This window comes from Lynx canadensis, chromosome B1 (assembly GCF_007474595.2).
Source record: "Lynx canadensis isolate LIC74 chromosome B1, mLynCan4.pri.v2, whole genome shotgun sequence".
Taxonomy (NCBI): domain Eukaryota; kingdom Metazoa; phylum Chordata; class Mammalia; order Carnivora; family Felidae; genus Lynx; species Lynx canadensis.
In genome coordinates, this window is record NC_044306.2 from 167,237,131 (window position 1) to 167,256,578 (window position 19,448).

General features: G+C 34.7%; 1 protein-coding gene across 2 annotated transcripts in view; it reads left to right on the top strand.

Annotated features, from left to right (window-relative positions):
• GABRA2 (gamma-aminobutyric acid type A receptor subunit alpha2) overlaps positions 1–19,448 on the top strand; it is a 123,345-nt gene that overhangs the window by 66,946 nt on the left and 36,951 nt on the right. For both annotated transcript variants that reach the window (XM_030313937.2, XM_030313934.1), the window contains exons 5-8: positions 4,095–4,315; positions 6,886–6,968; positions 11,467–11,610; positions 13,148–13,300. In XM_030313937.2, coding sequence (XP_030169797.1) covers positions 4,095–4,315; positions 6,886–6,968; positions 11,467–11,610; positions 13,148–13,300 — 601 coding nt within the window. The remainder of the gene's footprint in view (positions 1–4,094; positions 4,316–6,885; positions 6,969–11,466; positions 11,611–13,147; positions 13,301–19,448) is intronic.

Consider the following 19,448-nt stretch of genomic DNA (forward strand, 5'->3'; position numbering starts at 1 on the left):
TCAACCCATTGCATTCTGGCTTCTGAACTCTTTTCTAAACTAAGCTCAAGATCTTTCAGCACTATTAGACACTGTTGATCTTAAGTTATATATGTCACATGAAATAAAGTGGTTCTTTAAGTTCTTAAAGAACCATATGGTTCTTAAGTTTTCTCTTAGTTTGGTATTTTCTTTTCTTCTACGTGTGTGTGTGTGTGTGTGTGTGTGTGTGTGTGTGTGTGTATGTATTCTTTTATGGTTAATTTTCTAGAGTTTTTTTTCCTTATTTTCATCAATCATGAAAAATATCTACATTAGGGGTGCCATCATAATTATCATTTTGTCACTGCTCAAAACAGTATAGCTTGGGGACATGTCTGATATATTAATAATCACATGATATGTAAATGAGCTCAATTACCATTAAAAGACGGAGATGGTCAGATTCAATAATAAAAGATCTCCCAAGATGTTGTTAATAAATTGGAAATGGTGTCTTCAGAACATAGTTTCCTGTTACAAATGCAGTAAAATTAAACATCAGTGACAAAAAATATAAATAAAAGAAACCAACACATTTGGAAACATAAAAACACTTCACATTATCTCCTACATATAGAAAAAGGAAACACATAATGGAAATTATAAAATGTCTTTGAATAATAATGAAAATACTATTAATTATGCTTACTAAATAGCTATAGCAATCATGGCTTTGGAATTGGTGCTTGGATAGACAAACAATAGAAAAGAAGAGAAATCTCAGAAACATTTTCATACCTATATGCACACTATATACATGAGAGAAATGCCATTGCAGATCTATGGGGAAAGATGGACCAGTCACTAAATGAACTAGAAAGTTGTTTTCTATTTGAAAACAAACAAAGTAGAATCTTTGTTTCATGTGACACATAATAATTCCAGGACCTAAATTTTAAAAAGCAGAACTTTTATCTTTAGAGGAAATGTACAGGGATATATTTGTGATACTTGTATATCTTTATAATCTTAGTATAATTCTTACTGAGTAGTATATTTAATAAAATATATAATATATATATAATGTAAATAATTTCTATAACTCAATAAGAAAAAGATAACCTAAAAGGAAATTGAGTAAATGAAATGAACACTTCATAAAAGAGAAAACCAGAGTACTTAATAAACATACGAAAATGTGGTAAATTTCATTATTAATAGAGAATGGTAGCACTATGAACCATTCACACGAATCTTAACGGCTAAAATGAAACGTTCTGTTTATACCAGGTTGTACAGAAACAAGACTTCTAGGATTTCAACTTAAAAATATCTTGTTGAGGATGCACATATAGTGCATTCTAGTAATACTACTTGTAGATTTATTCTAGAATAGTGGTGGCGTACCATGGTCCATCGGTCAAATTCTGTCAGTTACTTATTTTTATATATAAAGACTTACTGGAATATAGCCACACTGACTCATTTAAGTACTATTTGTGAGGACTTTCACACTACAATAGCAAAGTTGGGTGGTTGTGATACCATATATAAAGCCTATAATGTTTACTTACTGGCCCCTTATGGAAAAGTTTGCTAACCTCTGGCTTAGAGTAAGTCTGGGGCCTTTGTTCTAAAAGCGTTGTATAATAAGGCTCTTTGCAGTATTGCTTTTCAATAGTTACAGTTTGGAAATAGAAAAAAAAAAGAATATAGAAACAGGATGAATATTGTGAAGTATTCTTAAAAAGTCATGCTATGTAGCAATGAAAATGAGTCCAAGTACAAGATACATTGCCATGAATGGATTTCAGTAATATGACTAAAAAGTCAGTGTCAGAAATGTATGCACTGTATAATACCATTTACATAAGTGTTAAAAATGTGATACAGAAACATATACTTATGTAATAAAATTTTAAGCACGTGTAGGAGAATGATAAACACCAAATCCAAGATAATTATTTCCTCAGAGAGTAGGGGAATGTGATTGAGGAGGAATAAACAAGAAAGAAGGCTTCAATAATATTTGTGATGGCATTTCTGCTGGTGGTGGTTCCAAGATGTTTATGATATTCTTTATACTCTTGCATATGTCTGAAGACAAGCTAAGATAATACACAAAAGAAAGCCATGGTGCCTTTTGTGAAGATTTGCAAGCTTGTTGGGAGGAACAAACATACAGTTGCAGTATGGGATCTGGAAGTAATGGAAAGCTTTAGGAGTAATGAAGATACACAGATAGCTGACTGGGTATTTTCCAGGTGTTCAAGGGACTGGGAATGTGGTTGTGAGTAGTTCCCCACTCAGGCAGGTAGGAAACTTGCTTTAGGTGAGGCCTGGTAGTGTGGATTATTAAAATTGCCTACAATATCACATGAACGCCTGGTTAGGGTGGGGCGGGGGAGAAAGAGTCAGAGATTACTCTCTGTAAGAGGTTGGCAGGCATACCTGGGACACCATGAATGCTCAGGAACAAACAGTATTCCCAAAAGCAGTTTTTAAAAAGAACTCACCTGAAACTTACTGTGTATAAAGCTTACATATCTCCTATGTGTTAGATCTGCAGAAAATGATTGCCATAGAAATAGCTTCTGAAACAGATAAAACCTATCCTAGTTTTACAGAAATGGAAAATCTGAATTTGATGTTTTATAAAAAGTTACAAAATGCATTCAGTTTGCCTGGACAAGTAAATATCCTATGTATTCACGTTAGGCTTGGATTTGATGGAACCGTGGTTGGAAAGAAACATGCATAAAAACTTAAGATAACAGACTCATCTCTTAATCTAGATCTTTCTTTAAAAAATTGAGTTACACCTATATGGAATTAAACATTTTTAAGAAAGGACTCACTGAGAGCATCAATTCAACCGTGAAATTTTCTCCTAAGGATCAGGGACACAGCCCAGAGCCTCTCCTTATTTTCTGTTCGTATGTCATGACCTATGGCTGATACTTACTGTCTTCATCCATTCAGTTTTTGAGAGCTCACTGAGAATCATTTGTTTGATTAAGGTTTGTGCAAATGATTTGATATTTTCATAAGTAGATGGCCTTTTTCATCTATCCTTTTTTACACGCATAATTGTAGTTGAGTGAAACTGCCAATTGCTAAGGTGTTAATTTCAAATGTGATGACTGTGGCTTTGGGCTCAAAAGACAGTTTCTGATTTTCCAATCTCGGCTGTGTAATTGAACATTTTGGTGATCTATCATGTGAGTTTGCACTAACATATATTGACAAAAGTTTTAATATCTAAAGATTGTCAGTATTAATCACAATTGTGAATTGTACCTCTTGTCTAAAATGCATACATTCTCTTCTGAGAGAGAGAGAGAGAGAGGAAGTCAGGGAGTGGAGGAATGAGAGAGAGGGCAAGAAAGAGATTGATTAAGCTAACTTAAAGTGTTAGAGAATCATAATATAGGAATTGATCACTAGCTGTCTGTATGAATATTTAAAAGTATGTTTTAACCTGAGGGAGTTTATCTGCAAAATATTTGTATTTTAAGTATTCCAATAACTTGTCAAGTATGTTTTTTATGACTAATATTATAAAATAAATTCTGTTGAAATAATCATCCCCTAATACTTCTTGCTAGCAATACTGTATCTCACCATTTTTTAAGATTAAAAAAGAAATATGATATTTTATAGTTCCTTTGGCAACAGCAGATGATGACTCATACAGATTTGACAGTGTGTTTAATAGTTGTTTCTTTTTTCCTTCTTTTTTTGGGGGGCGGGGGAGCTACTAAGAAGGCCACCTGCTTTTTCTTGAGATAAATACTTAGAATAATCACCCAGACCCTGGCCAAACATGCCCCCTTTCCTATACTTGGAAACTATAGGATGCAGTAACGCCGTTTAAAACCTTGTTCAGTTTAAAGAAGCCAGATAGATTTATTCTTTTCTTTTAATAGTAATATGTAGCTAATTGTATAAACACAATACTTATCCCATTGTTAAGTGTCAACATTTATTGATAAAGAAATAACCTTTCAAAACTTCTGTCAGTATAGTGTTCCCTCTTTATAAACTATTGATATTATTTTTGGTGGAATTTTACAGTGTCCTTGTATCTGAAACATTTATTATTTTCAAAAGAATTATATTTTATATTTCAGGAATATACAATTGATGTTTTCTTTCGACAAAAATGGAAAGATGAACGGTTAAAATTTAAAGGCCCAATGAACATTCTTCGACTCAACAATTTAATGGCTAGCAAAATCTGGACTCCTGATACCTTCTTTCATAATGGGAAAAAATCGGTAGCTCATAATATGACAATGCCAAATAAGCTTCTTCGAATCCAGGATGATGGGACTCTGCTGTACACAATGAGGTATGTTTTTAAGTTTGATATGTTGCATTTAGGGGCACCTGGGTGGCTCAATCGGTTGAGCCTCTGACTTCGGCTCAGGTCATGATCTCGCAGTTGGTGGGTTCAAACCCCGCATCAGGCTCTGGGCTCACAGCTCAGAGCCTGGAGCCTGCTTCGGATTCTGTGTCTCCTTCTCTCTCTGTTCCTCCCCAACTCATGCTCTCTCTCTCTCTCTCTCTCAAAAATAAATGAGCATCAAAAAAAATTTTAAATACTAAGAAATCCATGTATTAACAACCAACCAACCTAGTCATCAAGTATTAACACAAGTTGAACATTTTTATAACAGATTATGGAAGTACTCACAGTATGCTTTGTAAATCTCTGGATATTAAAATAAGGTAAAATAGTATTTATGAGATTGATTCTCATCTTAGTGTTAAAGCTTAAACATTACCTTAATTATTAAGAATTGATTATTTTTGGGGTGCCTGGGTGGCTCAGTCAGTTAAGTGTCAGACTTGGTTTCAGCTCAGGTCACGATCTCATGGTTATGAGATCGAGCCCTGGGTCAGGCTCCTCACTAGACATGGAGCCTGCTTGAGACTCTCTTTCTCCCTCTCCTGCGCCTCTCCAGCATGCACCAAAATTAATTAATTAATTAATTAATTATAAAAATAAAAATAAAAAAGAAGACGACGAATTGATTAATTTAGGCTATTTCTTTTTGACACTACACTTTAATTAAGTGGAGTTTAAATATCGTGATTTAAAATTTCCTTTATACCAACCTGTAATTTTATTTTTAATATTTCATCAGATATGCCATCAAAATTTTAAGTGATTTTTTTAAGCTAACTTTTACTTAATATTTTGGTCCTCCTTATAGAAGTTACTCTAAAGAAAAAAATATTTTTTAAAGAGGTAGTTTTTATTCAATAAGCCTTACAGGTACCATAATCACATACATTAAGTAATCTGAATTGCCATTTTGTAAATCAAATAATATCGTGTAGTGTCAATTTTATGTGATTCAACCTTTCAAAAATCATATAAAGAAATATATAGCTGTTGACTTTAGCAAGTATTCCATTAAACTCTTCTCATGAATTAATCTTTTAAAATAAGTTACTTATATAACAAAACAATCACAAATCTAATTAAGTAGTGTATAATCTAAAGCATTGGTAACTATCAGCATTAAATACAGATTCGTCATGGGTGCCTGGGTGGCTCAGTCAGTCAAGCATCTGACTCTTGACTTTGGCTCAGGTCACGATCTCATAATTCGTGAGTTCGAGCCCCGTGTCAGGCTCTGTGTTCACCGTGCAGAGCCTGCTTAGGATTCTGTCTTTCTCCCTCTCTCTTTGCCCCTCCCCAACTTGCACTCTTTCTCAAAATAAATAAACTTAACTAAGTAAATATAGATTAATCATATATTTGAGACATTTGATGTAATATTATTTCATATGAAATGTTAAGTGGTGGATTTCGGTTGTGTAAATTATTTAAGAAGGGGCAATCATAGAGTCCTCATCTTTAAAGAAGAAACTCTTAAGGACTCACTAAATGACCATTGCCTAACACAGAGATGCTAGCTATTCTCTGCCTCTCTCTCTGAATCCTGCAATACAGATGCATTACCCCTGTTGAACGTATACTTTGATCATTCCTGTGGATTAATCCAATGACTGGAAATTTTGGCTTTAAACAAATAATTGGCAGAGAACACACAGTTTTGGAAAATATTGCATGGAATTCTACTTAAATACTCTCTTAGAAGTATATAAGCTATAATTAAATTGTTGGCCACATTTTTTTATTGTGATGAGAAGTTCAATTTAATACCTTTTCTATACACTTTACCTATGTGAGACATGGAATAATTGATAGTTTTCTTTATAGCAAGTTTGCTGTGATTACTCTTTAATGTGATCATGTAGATGCAGAAAAAATATTTAACAATATGTGTCCATAATTTAGCAAATAGTCTAATTTCAACAAGATATTTCTAGGAGGCACAGTTATATATGTATCTCTTTCTACTTCTACATTTAAATTCATGTACCTAAATGTAGTATGTGATACTCATTTTACATATTTTTGAAGGGAGCTCCTGTGAGCCGATATTGAATTCTTGTATCAGTTTTGCTCTGTGGTTGCTGAGGAGCTGATGGGTGAAAGTCGTGTTCTTTTTATAATACAGATTCTTTTCTTTTTTTTCTCTAGGATTTCAAATGTTAATAGTGAATGTTATTGTGCAAATAGTCCTTCAAATATATATATATATATATATATATATATATATATATATATATATATATATCTTCTTCTTAACAAATCACAGAGTACAAATTGGTTAAGAATATTTGTAAATAAATATTGTTATTTGAGCTCAGATTTTGTATATGCTAATGTCTTCTGAAGGATCACCTAAAAGTGAAAGAACAAAAACGTTTCAATGTGAATTAGCCTAATACAATGCTGTAATGAAGATCCCACCTCATCACTGATGCTGTTCCCAACAGTAGGGAGTGATTTGTCGTCACTTGCCAATTTACTTAAACAAAGAGTGAAATTTTCACTTTTAGGCTTACAGTTCAAGCTGAATGTCCAATGCACTTGGAGGATTTTCCTATGGATGCTCATTCGTGTCCTCTGAAATTTGGCAGCTGTAAGTATGGGGATGGAGGTACATATTTTGGGTCTGTATAATCAAGGAGAGCTTGCTGCAATGCTCAACTATAGAGTTTTCTTCTAGTATTGTGAAATGCTTAATATTTACCCAAAAAGAGATAGAAGTAAAAGACTTGCTGATTTCCCTCAAGGAACTGATTTGCTAGCCCTATTGTACTCTCAAATATCATTATATTTTAATCATGGTGTTTAAATTATCCCTTGTTTTACTGCTGATAAAGAACATCATGTGTTTTTATACATGGGAAAAGGTAGTCTAGTAGCTCCTTGTCAAGGTCCAGACCATGTCATTTACCTTCTTTTCCAAGTTCTAGCACACTAAAAATGCAAAAATAATTTTTTTTGATAACTAGGAATGAATTGTAAGGATTAGATTCTGTTGTTTATTAAAGCAATAATCAGCATGTTGCAAGTGGCAGGCACAGAAGCTGGATCTGTGCAATTATCTTCCTACTTTTCAACTAAATGGAAGTGATTTTGTTTTTAATTTCCTAAAATAAATTTGAAGGAGATGATGCAGTTGGATTGCTGCATGCAGGCACCTTCTGTGTACATGAAATATTTCAGAAAAGGCTCTGTGTATTTGGCTATTCTCTGGGTCACTGAGGTTATATCTTGTATGTCAAGCAGAAGCATCCACTCTGCTGGAATAATTGAAAAGAGGGAAGGTCAAATCATCTCCCAAGGCCCACAAAGCATTTAGGGCAGGTTTGGGATAAATTCATGGAGAGGACTGTCACAGCTTCTCTCTTGTGTTAGCCTGTCCCATTACCTAAGCTTTTCAGAAACCTACCTTGCTCTTTCAGGTATCCCCATCTTTGTCCATTCAGGGCACCTTTTGATTTTTCATTCCCTTGAACAGAAATGAAGTGCTCTCACCTGGTTAAAAAGATGCATGATTGAATAAGTGCCTTTACCCTACAGACTGTATCAAGTGAAAGAAAAGGGAAGAAAGATAGCTAATATGAATGCAAACTCCTCTAATTATTTTGATGACCACAGTCTTGTGGACTGAGAAGTTCAATCTCGTTTGTTCTGTTCATTCTGACAAAAGGTGTCAGCTCTCAATTTTCTTTGAGACTCTCTTCTTTAAGTACAAAGCCTTCTTTTATTGTCATGGAAACCATCACTTCAATACTGGCATTTTTTCCAAAATTATTTAAGATAGTCAATCATGTTATACAACATAAACATGATGCTGAAAAAACTACAGCAGATGCAGCAGAGAAAACCTCATTTGCATTACATAAGTGGCATTAAAGAGAAAATTGAAAAGGCTTGATACCAAGGAAAGGATTTATTCAAAATGCAGCAACGGCTCAAGAAGGGAAGGAATTTTTCACTGGGCAAGTCAGTACCATTAAGGCACCAAATATAAATGATTTGATGTCTCCATTTTGAATATGCAATAAATATGCTTAAAAATATGTTAAATGAAATTTAAAAATCCCCTGTAGTGTGTCCACAGAGTAGTGAAATATTGCATGCTTGAGAACATGGCTTTCTCCATCTCAAAGTGATACTGACAACACGCAAAGTTTATTGTTAGGCATTCTCTAAGTAATTGCTTTTGGATTTCATTTTCTTCATGTTTGTTTTCTGACACTTTGAATGAACAATTTGTATATTCTTTTACTGATCCTTGACGATAGTAGGTGCCTGATCCATAAGTGTTAAAAGTATGGACATTGAGCATGGTATAACAAACCAACCCAAACCTTAAAATGTTGGCACAACAGATTTTGGCAGAAACAGCCATTTGTTTATTCCTCTTCTGCTTACAAGCCCCCTTTTCTCCCCTAAAGTGATAGAATTTATGGAAACTTATCATTGTCCTCAAATTAAAGAAGCATCTTTTGTATAAATGTACAATTTTGAATTCATTTTTGTTTTGCTTTATTTCTGTTGCCTTACCTCTTTATATATTTTCTTGCTATTTAAAAGTTCCTGAATGGGAGTCTGGATATATTCTGTCCATTAGTCCAAAGGAGATTGTAAATCATCTTCTGGGATAAAAGTTAATAATTAAAAATAATTTGGGGATTTTTTTCTGGTTATCAAATATTCAGAATCAAGTCAAGGTGCATTTGATGTTTAATGCAGATTAGGACTCAAAAATGGGCTAGTTACCAGAATTAAATGTAATTATTTAATGAAAATCCAATTTAGAGATAGAGTTTATAGTAAAATGTGTAAAACAAGCTATCTTTCTCTCCTTTTTTACACTTTACTGATAAACACTGCAATGGTCTCCTGGTTTATATGTGTGTTTGTGGGCCAGGAATGCCTTTCTGGTCTTTCATAACTTTCTGCTTTGTCTTCTCTCACCAGTCTCTAAAAACCATATTCCTGTCTGACTAATGAAATGCTATCATTGCTTTTTCATGAAACACATGGGAAGTATCAGTCACTTTCTTTAACAGATTCTTGGGCTCCTATGCAGATTTCCATCTTCTGTAAAATTAAATAACATAAGAAAATATTACGAGTTTATTGATCAATCTAGCAAGAATGAACCAAGAACTTTTTCTGGGTGACAGCCTCTGTGCCAGGTGCAAGCAGTGTAGACATGAGCAATATAGAGTCCCTGCCCTTCAGTGTCTCACTAGTTCCTCAAAAGTGTCACTGCACTTGTAGGGTGTTATTTTCTCTTATTGATGTTTAAATGTTAAACATCACAATTCAAAAGTAGAATGATTACACGTAAGAAAACTTCATAATTTATTAATATTCACAACTATTGATGTATATTCATGGGGAAAACAAAACAAGCCACTTGATGATCTGCAAATGGATTGCTAGTTATCCACATTACCAATGTTACTTATTTAATCATAATAGCAGAATCATCAGTGATTAACTAATTGAAATTAATACAGACTTAGACTTTAGAGTAACTAGAATTCATATGCCAACTATAGGAATATAACTGCTATAAATGTGTATACACACACATACAAAGATATACAGATATATATAGATATATATATAGATATATATATATATATCTATTTAGAATCCTATTTCAAATATTGGTTCATATAATATAATTATGGATATAGGTGAATATGGAAACAGTGAAAAGAGTATTTCACTGATATTAACATTTAGTAGTAACACTCAGAAACCAGGCAACATTGTAGTATGCTATTAAAGACCACACAGAAAATAAGATGCAAACTCATAAACATTCACTTTATTGTTACTGATGCTTAAGTGTGAATTTATTTGTGATCTCAGACCTTAGATCAACATAGGCAGCAGGGTCATCCCAGAACAATGTTATCAAACTAGAAACCTTGTCGATGGAATGTAAATGAATTTTCCGGAATCCCAGAGAGCTAGGGGCAGGGATATTGCTAGAGACAGCTAATCCTTTCTCTCTTCTAATTGACAACGTAACTCTAATGCTGAGGTTTGCTCAAAAACCAGGAGTAACTAATGCTTCTCTAAAACATTCCCATGAGCAAAAGTACATAGAAGTTCTTCAACAGGTCAATAGTATAACAAGAATTATCTGTTAATTCAACTGCTGGAGAGACTATCTTCATGGAGAGGTCATAACAGCTACAGGGGAAATGCCGGGGCCAGAGAAAGGCTAAGACAAGATATGCTGCCTGCCCTCCAGCACTAGAATCATCTAACTTCTGCTAAGTTCTGTATCTTTGGCCAAATAAATCAGAAGGTTATACCGGGTCTGTATATGTTTTGTCTATTGCCAGTCCATAAATTAACTGGGATGCTATGAAAGTATAGTCCAGTGAGATCTATGTGCATTGATTTTAAAATGAACATCTTTTAAGGAGTACATATATCTTGATGAGATTATGGCATTCTGATTTATTTTACATGTTCTGCAATAACTAGTTCTCATTCTTCTAATGAAATGCATTGAATCATGAGAGCCAAGTCATTTAGTTCTTAACCAGGGAAAGGTTTTGAAGAAAAACTTACAAAACTAACTACAAAAACAGTCCTTAAACTAAATACAATGCAATTCATCAGTATTCTCGTATGGTAATAAGGTACCTTTATGTCCAGAGAGTGCTATCATTTTGAATTATAAACGTTATTTCGTAAGAGATTGCTATTGCTATTTCGAAGCGAGCCATTTAAATGGACTTTGGGTATTTAAAAGCTATTTATTACAATGTCTTCATCTACTACCTTGGAATTATGGAAGATATTTTAACCATCTCAGGGCTCAGTGATTTTTGTAAGCTCTGAAGAGATATTTGCTGTTCACTTCTCAAAGTGATTGCAATGAAAATACTCTGCGGTCATGATTTTCTCTCTTGATCTGCTTCAACATTCTTCATATTGAAAGTTGTAAATTTCAGACTTTTTTTTTACTCTATAATCTATAAATATCAAGTTTTATAATAAATAGTGTTTCTATGTAATATATAACTTTTGATGTTGCACTTTGTTGATGGTTCTTAACTAAAGTGCTTAATTTTTTTTTTTTTCTACAGATGCATATACCACTTCAGAGGTCACTTATATTTGGACTTACAATGCATCTGATTCAGTGCAAGTTGCTCCTGATGGTTCCAGGTTAAATCAATATGATCTGCTGGGCCAATCAATTGGGAAGGAGACAATTAAATCCAGTACAGGTTAGTAAAATAAGCCTAAAAAGGAGCAACTTTTTTTTTTTAATGTTTATTTATTTTTGAGACAGAGAGAGACAGAGCATGAGTGGGGGAGGGGCAAAGAGAGAGGGAGACACAGAATCCAAAGCAGGCTCCAGGCTCTGAGCTGTCAGCACAGAGCCCAACACAGGGCTGGAACTCACACAAATTGTGAGATCATGACCTGAGCCGAAGTTGGACGCTTAACCAACTGAGCCACCCAGGTGCCCCCTGCAAAAAAGCACGTTTATAATAAAATTGATGGGTTGAAGTCATTGGAAATACGTTAGTTTGCTTAACAACTTTTGCTCCTGGTCTCAAGAACTAGCAGCACAGATTGCAGGAGCTTGTTAGATATTTACAGTCTCAGACCTGACTTCCTACTAAGTCTGGATCTGCATTTTAACAAGATTCCAAGGAGATTCCAAGGAGGTGTGCATAAAGTTTAGAAACAGTGGTCTAAAATATACTGCCAATTCAAAGAGTGCATGTCTTTTCAGACAAGACAATTTTACCCTCAAACAGTGTTACAATTTCCCTAGTTTTCTAATTATTTTCCTCCTATTTTGGATAATTTATGACTATTCAACTCTTGATTTCTGGATAATTACTACTGGCCTGCATGGGAAAGCTGATGCCTTTTCTATCTTAGAAAAAAAAATTTTTTTTTTTTTTACCGTTTATTCAGTTTTGAGAGAGAGAGAGACAGAGTGTGAGCAGAGTAGGGTTAGAGAGAGAGGGAGACACGGAATCTGAAGCAGTCTCCAGGCTCTGAGCTGTCAGCACAGAGCCTGATGCGGGGCTTGAACTCACAAACCATGAGATCATGACGTGAGCCGAAGTCAGACATTTAACTGACTGAGCCACCCAGGTGCACCAAGCTGATGCCTTTTCTAAGGGCCGCACTCATCTAAGAAAAAGCAGTCACATTGAACTAATGATTGTATATGTGTCAGGTGTAACCTCAGAGACCAGAAAGGAAGATAGCTCTCAGGACTGGATAGAAATAATGGCAGTGAATTAGAGTACACATACAACATTGAGACAGTCAGAATGGGTGACAGGGTCAAAAGTGGAGAATTTGGGCTAGAAGACTGGGTCAGTTTTGGAGATGTGACCAGAGACTGGCACTTTAAAAAGCCGAGAGTTAGAACAATCAGAGCAGAGACTGGAAGTTGGTATCAGTGGGGATAAGAGACCTGAGCAAGTAAGATAATTCATGATCAGAGAGCATTTGTGCATCCTGTATCCCCTTGGTCAACAAGCATGACCTGGAGAGAAAGAGAAATGCCGTACCTCAGGCATGTAGTGCAAGTTTCTTGGTAATATTAAAATTCACTTTTAAAAATCCTTGCTATGCTAAAGAGGCATTTAAAGGTTTATACTTTTCATGGCGTATATGTGATAAATTCTTTTTTTTTTTTTAAATCAGGGACTGTTCTTTCTCAAATCCGTTCCATTTCCAAAATGTTCAAACTATTGACTATTACAGTTCCTTAAGCTTCTTAAATTTTTCTTCTAGGTGAATATACCGTAATGACAGCTCATTTCCACTTGAAAAGAAAAATTGGGTATTTTGTGATTCAGACTTATCTGCCTTGCATCATGACTGTCATTCTCTCCCAAGTGTCATTCTGGCTTAACAGAGAATCTGTTCCTGCAAGAACTGTGTTCGGTGAGTGAATAACTACACACTTTCTTGTACAGCACATTATGTTTTTTAGCAAACTTTCAAAGGCATTATCTCTCTTGATATTCACACCAGTAATTTGTGGTGTGTGGGGCTGGGCATGTCGGCTCCTTTTAGAGGTGAGGAAGCTGAGGCTCAGAGAGTTAAATACAGAGTCAGTGCCACCCTGTTAATAAGAGATATAAACACTACTCAGATTTTCTGGAAATATATTCAGTCTTCTTTCTGTTTTGCTCTTCTTTTATTGTCAAATTGGTTTCCATACAACACCCGGTGCTCATCCCAACAGGTGCCCTCCTCAATGCCCATCACCCACTTTCCCCTCTCCCCCACCCCCCCATCAACCCTCAGTTTGTTCTCAGTATTTAAGAGTCTCTTATTGTTTGCTTCCTTCCCTCTCTGTTTGCTCTTCTTTTCATTTTGCTTTTCATCATTTGTTTCCATGTTAGCATAAAGAGAATATTCTTAGAGGCTTTGACTTGGAGTGTAACAGTACCGTATTTCTGGGTTTTCTATGTTTATTTCTGCTTTGTTCTCTTTTTAGATGGACAAAGATGATTTTTGTATTTCAGGTTAGACAGAGAAAGGGAAGAAGAGAAAGAGAAAGAGACCTCTCATTCACTACGACTAGTGTGTTTAATAAAGTAATTTTCTTGATTTTAACGATGCAGGGGAATTACTGCTTTTTGGATGAATCGAAGTAGGCTGAACACATCTTGCACAAAGTAGATTACCTTTGTGTGTTTGTTCCCCTTGTTCATTTAACGTTTTATTGAGGATACACTCTGTTGGATATTGTACCAGGCCTTAGAGCTCAAATACATATAAAATATAGTCCCTGCATTCAACTAGTTCAGTAATAGCGGAGGGCAACAGAATAAGCAGAAGAGATAATGGTGATACAAGATTAAGGCATTATAAAAGAGGTATATAAAAGTTATTACAAGAAAGCAACAAGGATCCTCTCTAAAAGAACTGGTTAAGTAGTTTAGTTAACACTTGAGCTAAGTCTTGAAGGATGATGGGAGTTTCTCAGACAGATGGAATTAAGCAGGAATCCTACCAGAAAGGTAGACTGTGCCATAACATCAAGGGATGGAAGCACATAGTGTGTTCAGTTGCCGTGAACTTCTTCAGTGTTAGTGTAGATACATACAGATAGAAGTATTGTTTGAGGCCTAGATGACAAGAGCCTTGTAACCCAGGCTAGCACAAGGTATCTCTATCTTAACAGGCTACAGCAACTCATTTTAGTATTTTGAAGGCATGTAAAATGTTTAGAACAATGACTGACATTTAATACGTGCTATATGATATTAGCTATTCTTATTATCAATGCACAAAAATTGGTTTGATTTTCAACACCAGCAATTAATCATTCAAAAGGAAATTAAGACAATGATTCTATTTACAATGCATTGAAAAAGAATAAAATACCTAGGGATAAATTTAACCAAGTAGGTGAAGGACTTGTCCACTGAAAAACTAAAAAAACTTTGCTGAGAGAAATTAAAGAATACCTAATTAAATGGAAAGACATGTACATGGATTAGACATGTACATGGAAAGACATGATCATGGATTAGAAGACAGTACTGTTAAAATGGGAATAATCCCCAAAATGGTCTATAGATTCAATTCAATACCTGTCAAAAGTCCAATGGCCTTTTACAGAAATGGCAAAAGGCAATCCTCAAATTCATAGGGAATTATAAGAGGCTCCAAATAATCAATATAATATGGAAAAAGAAAAACAAAGTTGGCTACTACACATTTCCCAGTTTCAAAACAGTACAAAGAAAGCTACATTAATCAAAACAGTGTGGTAGTGGCATAAGGATAGACATATAGATCAATAGAATAAAATCAAGAGAGAAACAAACATTCACGGTGAATTGAGTGTATTAACACCACTCTAGGGACTTTTGGCAAGGGTACCTGCAGCTAGAAGACCACCACATACAAAGAAATTAAGTTGGACTCCTCCCTTACTCCAGATACAGCAGTGAACTCAAATGGATATAAAACTTTAATGTAAAATCTAAAACCATAAAGCTATTGAAAGAAAGCATATGATAAATCTTTACGATCTTAGGCCTAGCAATGGATTCTTAGATTTGACAACAAAGGCATGAGTGACAAAGAAAAAATAAATAAATTGGATTCGTGAAATTTGAAAACTTTTGTGCCTCAAGGAACATTATCAAGAATGTGAAAAGACAACTTACATGTGGGAGAAAATACTTTCAAATTGTATATCTGATAAAGATTTAATGTCCTGAATTAATAAAGAACTCTAAGACTCCAAAAAAAAAAAAAAACCCTAAAACCAGACTTAAAAAATGGACAAAGAACTTGAATAGACTTTTTTTCTACAGAAAGTATACAAATGGCAAACAAGAACATGAAATGCTGTGAAACAACATTGGACATTAAAGAAATACAAATCAAAACCACAATAAAATACATTTCACACACATTGGGATGGTAATAATAATAATATCAAAACAAAACAAAACAAAACCACAAGAAATAAGTGTTGGTGATGTTGTGGAGAAATAGAAACCCTTATGTATTGCTGGTGGGAATGTAAAATGATGTAACCTCAGTGGGCAGTAGTTTGGCACTTCCTTAAAAAGTTCAATATAGAATTTTTTCCCATATGACCTATGGTTCCACCTTGAGGTATATACCTAAGATTAGTGAAAACATATGTTCCCATGGAAACTTGTATGCAAATGTTTATAGCAGCATCGTTTGTAATAATCAAAAGGTAGAAACAACACAGATTTCCTCCAGCAGGTGAATGGATAGCCAAAATGTGCTTTACACTTACAATGGGACATTATTCACCGATAAAAGTGACTAAACACTGATAGAATGCTACCACATGGGTGAACTTGAAAAACGTGCTAAGTGAAAGAACGTGGCCACAAAACGTCTTTGTATGATTCCTTTCATAAGAATTATCCAAATAGGTAAATCCATAGAGATGGACGGCATTTAGTGGTTGCCAGTAAATGGAGGCAGGGAAAATGGGGGGTTGGTTGTTCCTTAATAGGAACAGGATGTTCCTCTAGCGTAATGAAAGGGTTTGAAACTAGAGAGAGGTGGTGGTTTGCAGAACACTGTGAATGCATATATGCCGCTGAATTGTATACTTTAAAATGGTTAATTATATATATATATATATATATATACATATATATATAAAAAGTATTTTACTAAGGTGAAATTCATATATATATATATATATATATATATATATATATATGAATTTCACCTTAGTAAAATACTTTTTAAAAGTCACGGATTAAAAAAAAAAACCAGCAAGGAATGATCACATCAAAGATTTCCCAGGATTTAGACTCAGAAGTATCTTCTCAGATACCTATTTCAAAAATTGCAAATTTTTGAGGCAAAAGCAGAAAAAAAAATGATGTGGCAAAAAATAAGAGAAAACTTCCATTCAGATAGTTTAAACAATAAAGGTGCATGATTTTCAGAGCATAAGTAATACAGAAAAAAATTTAGGATAAAATTACATAATTGTTACTGAATTAATATTCCAGAAGGATCTAAATTTATATGTAAATATGTGTCAGATAAAATAGAATGATGAAGTATTTGTTTAATAGAGGTTGTGAAGAAAATAAATTGAGGCAAATAAAGACAGATTTCATAGTATAAATGACATAGATGTATACATTAAAAGAGGCCAACAGGACTCTAATTAAATATACAGGAGAGATACATACATGAATAAATATTTAACTTTGAATCAATGGAATGTGTTAGAGTCAATGCTGCTAGGTTGGAGTATAACAAATGTACCAAAGCTTTTAAAGATTGGTTGTAAAAGTTAACATGTATAAAATTAAGAATCCAGGCTATATTTGAATGCGTACACTTTATGTGAATTATTTACACTAAAGATGTAGGGATCCATCCAAAAGTCAGATGTTCGTATCAATTAAAACCATTAGGTGGTAAGAACATTTTTAGTATTATCTCTACAAATTATTCTGTGTAAAGTTTTGTAATAAATGTAATCCTGTGTGAGTGTATGTGTTATGTGCGTGTGCACAAGTAGAAGATAAACAAAAATCTGGTGTCTTGCCTCAGTGAAACTTGAAAGCTGCGTAGCCATCCTATTCCACCTTCATTCCACCATTGCCTGTTTTCTGCCTCTATCTGTATCTGAACATCATCATCTGACTGATACAGAGCAGATACCTAAGCCAAACTCTAACCTCTTCAGATCTCTGTCTCTGAATTCATAGTCGGGTTTACAAGCTAGTGAGAGATCATTAAATCATCTGCCCTCCTCATGCTTGTAAGGCCTTCTGTGATGGATAACCCACTCAGGCTAAAAACCATCACAGTTTGGGGCGCCTGGGTGGCGCAGTCAGTTAAGCGTCCGACTTCAGCCAGGTCACGATCTCGCGGTCCGTGAGTTCGAGCCCCGCGTCAGGCTCTGGGCTGATGGCTCAGAGCCTGGAGCTAGTTTCCGATTCTGTGTCTCCCTCTCTCTCTGCCCCTCCCCCGTTCATGCTCTGTCTCTCTCTGTCCCAAAAATAAATAAATGTTGGAAAAAAAATTAAAAAAAAAAAAACCATCACAGTTAAGAAATTAATATGCCCTGAGAGACAGAAGTCAAATTTTTCAACCTTTGAGATCTGGCTTCATGCTATGAATAGAATAAGAACAGAGTCTGGAGCCTGATTCAGATCTGTGTCTCCCTCTGTGCCACCCCCCCCCCCCCCCCGCCAAATAAATAAACATTAAAACAAAAAAGAAAAGAAAAAAAAAGAAAATAGAGCAAACAAGATAGTAGGCATAGGAATAGAAATTACAATATGGGGGCGCCTGGGTGGCTCAGTCAGTAAAGCATCTTCTGACTTCTGCTCAGGTCATGATCTCACAGCGAGTTCGAGTCCCGCGTTGGGCTCTGTGCTGACGGCTCAGAGCCTGGATCCCACCTCAGATTCTGTGTCTCCCCCTCTCTCTGTGCCCCCCCCATGCTCATGCTCTGCCTGTCTCTGTCTTTCAATAATAAATAAATGTTAAAAAAAAAAGAAAGTATAATATGTATCCCTTGGTATTAGAGACTTTGTTCCATTATATTGGTCTTTATCTGTTCAGGTTTTTGTCTATTGCATTCATTTTGTGACTGTAGAGCCAGCTTGATATTTTTCAAAGATCTTTTTTCAAAGGAACTGCCCGTGTATCTTGTGATGACAAAAGCCTTCTTTGATATTTCTCTGAGTGTTCATGCCCAATTCATTCAACACCAGCGAAATACTTACTGAGCATCTATTTATCAGCACTGTTCTAGATCTTTGGGGGATGTACCTTAATAAAAATCAAACACAGCTCCCTTCCTGATGAGGTAACTGCCCCCTGTTGCCAATAGAATAAGAAAGCACTTGGGTGACTTTAACCTTATATCTCAGGCTTTGTGCTTTCAAAGCTCCTGTGAGTAGACAGTACATTTGCAACATACCAACCTCGTTTTGTGTTTGTATAAACATATCTAAACATTTCTTTATTTTGTGAAATTGTGGCCCTGGTCCTTTCAGTTGCTTAACATCCTTCAGAACTTTATATAAATGAGAAATAATCATAACAGATTGGTCAATTATTACCTTTATATTTGAATTCAAATCACTTTTCAGATTTATTGATAAGTTTATGCCTATATGACTAAGTTTATATAAAAGTTTATATATGAACATATGAATATATGAATAAGATTATATATAAGAAAAATATATTGGTATTTTTGTCTTAATATTATATTCAGCATGGAAAAGAGGGCTTTCTCTATTAAAAACTAAAATCCAATAACAAACATCTGTTAGGGTGTTTGTCGGGTAAAAAAGTACAGGGAGGTCAAATGCTTTATATTTCATGCTTCATTCATAGCATATACAAGGGCCTTAGCTGCTTGTCTTATATGATGAATTAGGAAATAATTAAAATTCCAAACAAGATATATTTGGATTGCTCATTTTTCTTCTTAGTTCTACAGATTTCTATGATTCAGTTTGACTGTATATACCAGGGAATCCAAAATATAGTGACTGAATATATGAGGGTCTTTTTTTTTCCCATATAAAAGTCTACAAGT